The 11,735-nt window shown below is 41.1% G+C and overlaps 1 protein-coding gene across 3 annotated transcripts in view; it reads right to left on the reverse strand.

Annotated features, from left to right (window-relative positions):
• Window positions 1-1,209: 1,209 nt before the first annotated feature.
• The window catches only part of mthfd1a (methylenetetrahydrofolate dehydrogenase (NADP+ dependent) 1a, methenyltetrahydrofolate cyclohydrolase, formyltetrahydrofolate synthetase), a 34,563-nt gene continuing 24,037 nt past the window's right edge, over window positions 1,210-11,735 (reverse strand). For all 3 annotated transcript variants that reach the window (XM_017455468.3, XM_017455467.3, XM_017455466.3), the window contains exons 23-29: window positions 11,591-11,632; window positions 10,796-10,896; window positions 10,398-10,575; window positions 8,433-8,540; window positions 8,097-8,231; window positions 5,105-5,176; window positions 1,210-3,741 (exon numbers count right to left, since the gene is read on the reverse strand). In XM_017455468.3, the coding sequence (XP_017310957.1) occupies window positions 5,105-5,176; window positions 8,097-8,231; window positions 8,433-8,540; window positions 10,398-10,575; window positions 10,796-10,896; window positions 11,591-11,632 (636 nt within the window). In that variant the 3' untranslated portion in view covers window positions 1,210-3,741. The remainder of the gene's footprint in view (window positions 3,742-5,104; window positions 5,177-8,096; window positions 8,232-8,432; window positions 8,541-10,397; window positions 10,576-10,795; window positions 10,897-11,590; window positions 11,633-11,735) is intronic.

Consider the following 11,735-nt stretch of genomic DNA (forward strand, 5'->3'; position numbering starts at 1 on the left):
AATCGTGTTTTAAGAATCACGTGTGAAAATAAAGGAATCGTGTTTAAGAATCACGTGAGAATAAAGGAATCGTGTTTTAAGAATCACGTGAAAATAAAGGAATCGTGTTTAAGAATCACGTGTGAAAATAAAGGAATCGTGTTTAAGAATCACGTGAGAATAAAGGAATCGTGTTTAAGAATCACGTGAAAATAAAGGAATCGTGTTTAAGAATCACGTGAAAATAAAGGAATCGTGTTTAAGAATCACGTGAGAATAAAGGAATCGTGTTTTAAGAATCACGTGAAAATAAAGGAATCGTGTTTTAAGAATCACGTGAAAATAAAGGAATCGTGTTTAAGAATCACGTGAGAATAAAGGAATCGTGTTTAAGAATCACGTGAAAATAAAGGAATCGTGTTTTAAGAATCACGTGAAAATAAAGGAATCGTGTTTAAGAATCACGTGAAAATAAAGGAATCGTGTTTAAGAATCACGTGAAAATAAAGGAATCGTGTTTAAGAATCATGTGAAAATAAAGGAATCGTGTAAGATTCGCATAAACAACATACAACCTGGAGTAGATCACTTTTTATTTATTTATTTGTTTGTTTGTTTATTTCTTCATTAGTTAATTTTTTTTATTATTCATTTGTTTTTGAACTAATTTATTAACTGGACATGACACACACTCTCTTGACATTATTACATGACACACACTTATGGTTTATATTTTCACCTGGAACACACATGTTCGTAAACACTTGTGTGTGTCTCCTGATAGGCAGGGCTTTTTTATCGTTCACTCACTTTGTTTTGCTCGTGGTGCCTCAAAGCCATTCTGTGTTTTGGCCTTTATATATAACTGAATTATTTATTTAGATGCTCTGATAGCACCAGATACTAATTTATCCTCGAAGCCTGAGTGTTAACCCCAACCCTGAGAACCCAGAGAGATGCAGCTCAAATGTAGAAAAAGCTAAAAAAAAAAAAAAATAAATAAAGGAAAAATAAAAAAACTTGATAAGTTCAAGACAAATCTACACTGTTAAACTAAATCACACTACAATGTAATTATAGTAATATAAAATGTATTTTCTTAGTGTTTTCAGAATGCAGAAACTCTGAAAATATATGAGCAGGAAAATTTATTAAATCAGTATTTTACCCCAAAAAGTGGCTCTGACATTCAACTTCTTCCTGTTTTATTCCTATTATACCACAACAAGGTGCCAATGATTACAATATTTTATTTATTAAATAACAACGTCATGATTTTTTAACCATTTATAGTTACATTAAGTTATAAGTTCATTTCTGTTTTCACTCACATTATAGCAGCCATCCACTCACCAGCGTCTTTTTTGCATCTTGAAGTTAATAAGACAATAACAACAACAACAACAACAACAACAACAACAAAACGCAGCTTGTCATGTTACCAAGAAAGCACAAAGAGCATAAACACCACTGTCCTGAAAACTTCAAGTTACAGCTTTACCTCTAACTGTTACAAAGTGCTGACACTGGAGACTCCTTCATACGTCTCCTTACTTGAAGAAAACTTCTCCATATCAACGATTCCTTTTTTGTTTTTGGAAAATCCGTTTACATGGAGTGTAGAACTCTCTGTGAATGAACCGTTACTATAATGTATGAGAACACACACATTAAAGGGGTCATATCATGATTTTTAAACGTTTTTTAAACGTTAATGATGTTGTTTATTGGGTGTAATGGAATAGGTTAACGTGCTTTAATGTTCAAAAAACACATTATTTGTCTCATACTGTACAGTATTGCAGTTCCTCTATTCCCAGGCTGCCTGAAACGTGCCGATTTCTCCAAAGCCCCACCTTCTGAAAAACCCAGAGTGCTCTGATTGGCCAGCTGACCTGTTGCTTTGTGATTGGCCAAAAACCTCAAGCGTGTGTCGGAAATGTAACGCCCCCTTGGGCTAACTTCAGCCTCCAAAGCTTCTAAAGCGATTCTAAGGTCCAAAGCAACATGTCGTCGGGTTTACCGTATCAGTTCGAGCCCGAGTCCGATTCAGAAAATGCAGATGATCGACCGTATTTGCAAACACGGCTTGAGCAGAACGTTTCACAGCGGAGTTTTTATTTTGTAATTCTCTCACCTTTCAGATACGATGTACATTCTGTCCCCCCAGGCGGGACTAACTATGCTGTACACAGCTTCTGTGTGTACGTAGGTACTCATGCGATATATCTTTGGAAAGCTGGGATTCTTGTGATTTGATTGATATAAACCGTTTCAAGATACAATCCCAACAGCAGCTACAATCAACGTCCCTGACAGACCACCAACATACAAACAAACATAAAAACCGAGGTAACTTAGCAAACTTTAGCTAGCACGTTAGCAGAGGTCTACACAACACAAAACTCACAGGTTCTGATTCAGAAGCTCAAGATTGCCCGAGCAAAGTGGGAACCGCCCCATTTTTCAGGAGTAGCCTTCGTGTGTAGCCTGCGTTGTACTCGGCCAGGTTCAGGAAGCTGTCCTCTGTAAAATGCGCTCTGCACACGCAAACGTTCGGGTCGTACAGCTCAGGAACAGCGTTATAAATCAACAGTGACCACCGATTCCTAATTTCATCCGTTTTCAGAAAGTTAAACGAAGAGGTTTTGCTTTCGCACTGAAACACACAGCGTCTCCGTGACACGGCGCCTGGATTCACCGAAGCCCTGCCTCTTCTTTCTTCATGGCTGCCTTTGGGCAGGATTATGCTGATATTGCAAATAGTTACATAGACTATAGTTATGGAAGTAATATCTGGATTTGCAACGAGGCGTTTCGGGCAGGCCTGGAGCAGTGCTCTCTGTTAGATAGAATAAATCCCTTTGGGTTAAATATGAGCTTTTTAACCATGCAGATCTTATACACATACATTACACGCTAAAGGAGAAAGAAAGCATTAAAAAGCATCATATGACCCCTTTAATATAAACCTGCGGTTATTGAAAAATGAAGCAACGCCTTCTGACCAATCAGAATCAAGAATTCAAAAGTGCTGTGGAATTGGACACAACACAGATAATGTACATGTATTTGGTATAAATCAGCCGAACACGAACGTACCCGATATAAAGCCGATACACCGCGGGAGCGTGTAGTGTAAATGATGTCGTTCCAAAGGTGAGTATATTTTTATAATCTAGGTCATTTTTAGAACTGTTCATTTAAGACCAGTTCTTAGGGTGCGTTTATATAAATGTAAACGTGTCCATGAATGATAAAATTCCTGTGTAAGTATGATATTAATGCATTTTTATGCAGGTTTGTGCATAGTTTTATACAACTGCAACTGTGTTACTGTGTTATACAACAGTTCCATCGGAAAGGATCACGGATTCTAAATCAAAAATGAGTAGGAATCTGTTTTTTTTAAATTTTTTTATCACCTCTCCACTCGGTGTAGAGTCGCTCTAAGACGTTTTAACACAATTTGTCTGATGTTAATGACTTCTGAAAATAGAAAAATACTGATTGATAAATAAAGAACATACGCTGAAATAGTAAAGTCACACAGCTGTAGTATTTGGTGTATAAACCACAGCAGGATGTATTTCTGTGCTTTAGTGATATTATTAAACACACACACCCACACACACACACACACACACACACACTCCGAGCTGCAGCTGCTTCTCCTGATGGACAGGTCGGATAATGCACAGAAACATTTTTGAGAAGCTTCTCAGAACGTGACCTGCTTTTCTGCGGAGCTGGAACTCCATCCTGAAATGGAAAACAAATCCAGCAATGGATTAAAAACCTTCATTTACCATCCTAACTGCACATGCATGGAAACAAAAAGTCACGTCTAGAACCCCTGAAGGTTATGTGGCTGTCCCTTAAAGGTTCTTCGTAGAACCCTACTCCAGAGTGTTTCCCAATCAGCGTGGGTTCCACACTAAAACCACGTGCTACTGTTCAAAACTTGGCGCTTTATTGGAAGCCTGTATAAACAGGTCAGATGTTTCATGCAGGTGTCGAATCTAGGACCCTTAAAGATTCTTCGGTTCTCCCGGTGGCGGAAATAAACAATCGTTCAAGATTCTACGTACAACAGAGTGTTTCTGCTTCAATTCCATTCACTTGAAGAAGCTGATGCTTATTGGATCAAGGCTTTATAAACACGTATGGAGGTTTATATCAGGTGTAATGACGGGTATATGTAGGCGTCAAATCTAGAACCCTTAAGGTTTCTTCCTTAAAGGTTCTATAACAGAGCGCAAGCTGCCAAACCAAACTCACTCTAATTAAGGGACAAAAAAAAAAAAAAAAATCACAGATATGCATTAAATCTTATAAACGGAAATCGGAAACAAACTTTACTTAGGGTTCAGAGGAACGCGCATAACTATAACACAACTATGGTGTTACACGTCATAACACAACAGCTACAAAAATCTATGCCACGTGACACTGGCGTTGTGTCACGTCTTGTCATTTACGAGACAAAGTCGTTATGTCATTTGACATTTATTGGAATAAGCCATCATGAACAGGTATATGTTTATATCCGTTGTCAAGCGTTGAAGGTAGGACGGGTAAGCGTTCTTCGGTCGTCCTACTGAGAAAACCTCTAGAAGGTTCTATGCTGAACCTTACAACAGAGTCGCATTTGGGTTCCCTTGAAGGAAGCTACGAACCCTTAAAGAACACGAGACAATGCTGTCGAATTGAACTCGCTCGTATTAAGAGTTAAGTGAGAAATAACCTGTACATAAGTCTGTCGGTAGAGTGTTATTACAGAGTCGCGATCATCCCGGAGGAAATTCATTTAAGCAGGAATAGGAAAGCCGCTTTAGCATAACGCTATCGTATGTCTACAAATTCTAGGTCACTTGAGATAGACACAGTGTCATGTCGACTTGTCTTTAGGTCAGTTGATGCTCGTTGGGGCGAGCGTTTATAAACAGGTTTGTAGGTTTATATGAGTTGTCATGAAGGGTTTATTTGTCCTTCTGAGAGAACCGAGTGTTTTCATGTCAGAACAGGTTCCAGACTAGAACCCTTTAGGAAACGAAGAACCTTTCATTATATGAAGAACCCACGGAAGAACCTTTTTTCTTGTGGCATTAAATTGCAAACGTACCTAAGACACAGGACTCTCGAGGTGACTGTCGACAAGCAAACGGGGCCAGGTCGGATCTTCACGACGGTTTGTCTGTAATAGAGTTGAGAAAAGAAAAAGGAGGGTTACTTGCAGGTAGAGTTCATAAGGCTTACATCACACCGGCGTAAGCTTTTCATGACAACTGACCTCAAACCTACATGAACATTCATCGAAAGCTTCGGCGGTCACAAAAGCTGTTTCTGTCCATTTTATTATCAAACTGACTCGACAGAGATTGCGAGATTGTTGACATAAGGCTGTTATAACACGTCCTGACAACGCCACTTGTATCCCTTGTCGCTTCTGGTATGTCAGCATCGCGTGATGGTACAGTAATAATGCGTATTTCAATATCAACCTTAAAACCCATTCTAACGCAGAGAAAATCTTGAAAAGCCCTCGGCATTACGTTAATTGTCATGAAGGGCTTGTGTAGGTGTTATGAAGCCCTATGAACATGACCTTGAAGCAAAATCATACAACCAATTGCAATTATATCAGCATGCTCTCTGAGGACCAATAAAATATACTGTACATAACGCTGTCATCGGAGTGTCATGTCAATGACATAGGCGTTCATAAAGACCTTATAAGCAGAAATAGGAAACATGTAGCGTTTCGGGGTCATAGAAAACACACATAACGGTGCTGTTATAGTGTCAGCATTCTGGAACGTTATCGACCGTAAGAACGTCAACATCTACGTCACATGACATAGATATACGTAACTGTCACAACCTTATGTCAACAATATATCACATAGCTATATATAAATGAATTATTACAGGATAAACGTTCCAGGAAGTGTCATACCACACGTGACATATACATAACTGTATAACTGTGTTATTATAGTGTCATAACACAATCTTAAACTCTATGTCACTCGGTGTTATGCCTTGACGTAAAACAACAACAAATACCTGTGGACACCTAGTGGAATAAACCTTTATGAACAGGTTTATCATCCATGAAGGGTTTATGTAGGTGTCATACAGGTCTAATAACACCACCCTTATGGATTTTTTTAACACCGCTCTTGATTAAAGTGTTACCAGCAATGGCACATTCGAATCAACAGTGTAGGTTTGTTAAAGCTGTCTGAATAAATAACTTTAAAAAAAACAACAAACAAAAACAATCCTTCCTCTTTTCAGCATGAGAAAAATCAGCAACTTGATATGAATAACACCATCTGGTCGAATCCGCACCCGAGACTCGCTCCTGATATCAACACGCGTTTATATTTAAAACATGCAGAAGAAATTACAAAAAACAACAACAACACACACACACACACACAGTTAAAACGCTCAGAAAAAAAACAAAAACAAAAAAACTGATCTATAAATCGTCCGGATGTGCTAAGGTCACTTGGATCAATGCTGGCTCTCGCTGAGGTTCTCAAGCTCTGCACAGACTTGCAACCTAGCAACACGTCTGGATAAAAATATCCGCTCCACGCGTGACCGGTGTGAGGCACATTCTCTCAGACTCATCAGCGCTGTTGACTCATCCCCACCGACCCCCCCCCCCCCACCCCCCACTCCTCTCTCACTCTCCGTACAATGTGTGTGATACGCTCCAGAGGGTTGTGGAGTGTTTAGGATTTTACTGACATGAGACCTTTTATTTTCATGAACATTGTCTCCTGAAATGTTTTCCACAAAAGTTCACTGGCTCTCCACTGGAAAATAAACCAGTCAAATATGATTACACAACTGCACACGGCTGAGAATTTCACTCGGCTTCAGGACAAGATTATATAACGCTACACAAACTTACAGACATGTAGACAGGCCACGCCTCCTCCACTGGGGCTGACAGGAAAAGAGGCCCTGCCTCTTTATAGGGAGTGACAGGGATAGAAACATATACCGGCTTTCCTGACAGTCTCAAAGGCCACACCCACTTTCACCTCCTTCATTATGACTCACAGGCTCAGAGGCCACACCTTCTTCACCTTTTTTCACTGGCACTGACAAACAGAAGAAAGGCCACGCCTCTTTCACTGAAACTGACACACAATGGACACGCCTTCTTTACTGAGACTGACATACACAAAGGCCACCTCTTCTAAGGGGACTAACAAAAACAGAATATAGGCCACACCCCCTTCACCTTTTTTAAGATGATTGATAAGCACAGAAACCATACCTGCTTTCTCGATAGTTACAAAGGTCACGCCTCCTCCACCAGTTTCACTGGTACCGACACAGAGGCCACGCCTCCTCCATCTCTTTCACTGGTACCACAGAGGCCACGCCCTTCACCTTCTTTAAGAGGATTGATAAGCACAGAAACCATACCTGCTTTCTCGATAGTTACAAAGGTCACGCCTCCTCCACCAGTTTCACTGGTACCGACACAGAGACCACGCCTCCTCCACCAGTTTCACTGGTACCGACACAGAGACCACGCCTCCTCCACCAGTTTCACTGGTACCGACACAGAGGCCACGCCTCCTCCACCAGTTTCACTGGTACCGACATAGAGGCCACGCCTCCTCCACCAGATTCACTGGTACCGACACAGAGGTCACGCCTCCTGGGAATGACAAACACAAAGGCCACGCCTCTTTCACAACCTTCACTTTCACTGACGATCGGGGATAAGCAGTGCTAGAAGAAAGTTCACCTTCTTCAAAAGAACTGATAGGCACAAAGGTCATATACAGCAAATAACACACAGAACATAGGCCACGCCTCCTTTACTGGGATTGACAGGCACAAAGGTCACACCTTCTCTACAATGACAGTGGCCATATATGTGGTATATATATATATATATATATATATATATATATATATATATATATATATATATATATATACACGAAGGCCACACCTCCTTCATCCACAGCCTTACTATAAATACCGAGACACAGATTTGATGAATCTTCACTCCGCTACAGATGAGTGTGTGATAAATCCGGCAGAGGAACAGAGGGTGTAAAGGGTGTAAAGCTCACCATGTCTGGCACAAAGCGGAGAAACCCCGCTCCTGCGTAGGCCTGGATATCTGAAATGGGCACCACCTTCACTCCAGCGTCATTCCTCATGCATATGCGACTCTCACTGATGCACACTGGGTAATGTCCAAAACCCTGTGAGGATCAGGAAGATGTGAGTCATTTATAACCACCAGGAGACTTACGAATCAGGAAAATGAGCAGGAACACAGCTTGTTCCGTTTCCTGTGCGGATCGGATTAGGACGTTATCTCAAATCTGATCTGATCTGACGAGTCTGCATCATTTAAACCGTCATGAATGGATGAAACGGATGCTGTTCTGAATAAACTCCACCTGTTTTATATAACGTTCAAGCTTCTCTTTAGCTTTAGCTGACAGCTCCACATCCTCAGCACCACACATCTGCCAGGCTGCTTTCTTCATCTTATCAATCACAGGCATCTGAAACAAAACAAAAAATAAATCTTTAATTATTCACACACACACACACACACACACACACACACACGGATAAAACACTATCTCTTCTCGTATTGGGCTTGAATGAAGTGACACGTGTGCAGTCATGTCCCTGCTGATTATCTCCCCCTCTGTCTGTGAGGATTACGTCTTTAATATTATAAATATGTGCTGATAATGAAACAGCTCCACGTCAGAGGTGATAATTGACTTTGCTCTGTTTCTCACAGGCTGATGGTGAGTATACACTGCTGTTCCGGCTCTTAACCGTAAATACATCGGTCTGAACAGATCGCTATCACCTCAACGGATATTTGTCTTTGCATCCTAATGTTGACGTGGCCTTTAAAGGTTTCCATGTGGAAAGCACATCTGACGTAAATCTCGTGTGTTACTCCGTGTTGCTCGATTACTCCAACTACACAATTACAGAATTACATGACAACACAGCACATTGTTTAATCAATTAATGTGTCATTTAATTGCATATTGAATTAATTATCAACAACCTTATAAAAAAAAATATATATATATATATAAGCCTTTCAGGATTTGAAACCTGGCCATAAACAACATTTAAAATAATATTAATTCTAAACGAATGTAACTTTATTATGTTTTTTATCCATTCCATTTTCTATAGCTCTTATCCTACAGGGTAGCGCGGAACATGGAGTCTATCCCAGGGTGCATGGGGCACGAGGCGGGGTACACCCTGGACGGGGTGCCAATCCATCACATACACACTCACACACACATTCATGCACTACGGACACTTTAGACACGCCGATCAGCCTACAGTGCATGTGTTTGGACTGGGGGAGGAAACCGGAGTACCCGGAGGAAACCCCCGCAGCACGGGGAGAACATGCAAACTCCACACACACACAGGGCCACGGTGGGAATCGAACCCCCGACCCTGGAGGCGTGAGACGAACGTGCTAACCTCACTTTATTTATTTATTTAAAACAAAAAATGCAGCTACTACAATAACAATAAAAATAATAATAATAATTATTATTATTATTATTGATGTGTATGAGAATTTTGTTTACTTGCTTGTTTGTAATTAATTGGAAAACGATTGAAATGAAATTTGTATTTGCTAAAATAAATGTGAATCTTAAAGTAAGAAAGTTACCTCACCTTCTGTGGATTGTAAACTTATTTACAGTAATGCACCAAGATTTAAAAAAGAAGTAATAATCCTTTAATTCCAGGTCTATGTACAAATAAAAACAAATAAACATGTGTGTGCGTGCGTGCGCGTGCGTGTGTGTGCGTGCGTGTGTAGTGTGTGTGCACGTGCGTGTGTAGTGTGTGTGTGTGTGTGTGTGTGCGTGCGTGTGTAGTGTGTGTGCACGTGCGTGTGTAGTGTGTGTGTGTGTGTGTGTGTGCGCGTGCGTGTGGAGTGTGTGTGCGCGTGCGTGTGTGTGTGTGTGTGCGTGTGTGTGTAGTGTGTGTGCACGTGCGTGTGTAGTGTGTGTGTGTGTGTGCGCGTGCGTGTGTAGTGTGTGTGCACGTGCGTGTGTAGTGTGTGTGTGTGTGTGTGTGTGCGCGTGCGTGTGGAGTGTGTGTGTGTGTGTGTGTGTGCGTGTGTGTGTAGTGTGTGTGCACGTGCGTGTGTAGTGTGTGTGTGTGTGTGTGTGCGCGTGCGTGTGTAGTGTGTGTGCACGTGCGTGTGTAGTGTGTGTGTGTGTGTGTGTGTGTGCGCGTGCGTGTGGAGTGTGTGTGCGCGTGCGTGTGTGTGTGTGTGTGTATGTGCGCGTGGTGGACCGGGGTGCTGGGGCTTTAAAATGGAGTCAGTGTGTCTAAAAGGCTGAGAACCCACACTGTACCTGCAGCTCATAGGGGAAGTGAAGCATGCTCTGGATCTCGGCCGCTCTCTGAACACCGTGTGCCAGCTCCAGCGCTCCAGCGCCCCCTTCAGACCAACTACTGCACTGCACAGCCTCGACCGCTCCGAACCTCCTCGCCTGATCACACACCATCTCCACCTCAGCCTCCGAGTCACAACTACACACAGCACAGTATCCAACGTCACTGGAGACTCCTTCCACAAAAGTTAAACGGACGAAACGTGTCCTTAGAAGCAGAAAATGTCACCATGTCAAAGATTAAACACGTCGTTCGTTCCCGTCACCATGGAAACGGGAACGTATTAGAACGAGCGCGTTGATATAAACCTGCACTACTGTCAGAGCCTGTTAGAGAAAACTAATCAAGGCTTTCTGACCTGAAGGTGTTTACAGCCAGAACAACGGGTACCCCGTACGCCCTGGCCGTCTCTAACCGCCTCTGCAGGTGAGCACAGCCGTTCTCCAGCAGCTCCACCTTCTAGAGAACAAAGAGGAATCACAAGTTTTACACCATCCAAGCATGAGAGCCACGCTTTCCAACATAACATCTAAAGTGAATAAATAAGTATATAAAAGAACTTCCTTGATATATATAACTGTATATATATAAATAGTTGTGCCCAAAAGTTTGCACACCCCTTGCAGAATCTGCTCAATCTTAACACTGTTAACAAAATAAGACGGATCATAAAAATCCCATGTTGTTGTTTATTTAGTTCTGTCCTGAGTAAACTATTTCACATAACAGATGTTTACACATCGTCCACAAGACAAGATAATGTTATGATAAAGTTATGATAAAGGATGATCTGTGTAAATTGCTATTATTTTCTTTAAGGATCTTTTTTTCTATTCAGTACCGCCCTTCAGACACTTAATAAGATAGTTACATGTCTCCCAGAAGACAAAATACTAACAATTTACACCGATCATCCTGTTCAAAAGTTTACACCCCCCTGGCTCTTAATGTATAGCATTACCTCCTGGAGCATCGTTGAAAGTTTGCACCTTATGTAATAGTAAGTCCACGACTTATTTTGTTAACAGTATTAAGATTTAGCAAATTCTGCAAGGGGTATGCAAACTTTTGAGCACAACTGTATATATATATATATATATATATATATATATATATATATATATATATATATATATATGAGACCAAGTTTTACCTGTTTTGAATACTGTTCAGGTAAAGGAAAGCCTGCTGTGACCTAAAAAATAAATAAATAAAAGAAATACATGAATAGATGAATTACTCTCGCTATCTAATTCCATTTCTTAAACACACTCACTGAGCCAGGAGAAGCCCAGGAG

This window comes from Ictalurus punctatus, chromosome 25 (genome assembly GCF_001660625.3).
Source record: "Ictalurus punctatus breed USDA103 chromosome 25, Coco_2.0, whole genome shotgun sequence".
NCBI lineage: Eukaryota > Metazoa > Chordata > Actinopteri > Siluriformes > Ictaluridae > Ictalurus > Ictalurus punctatus.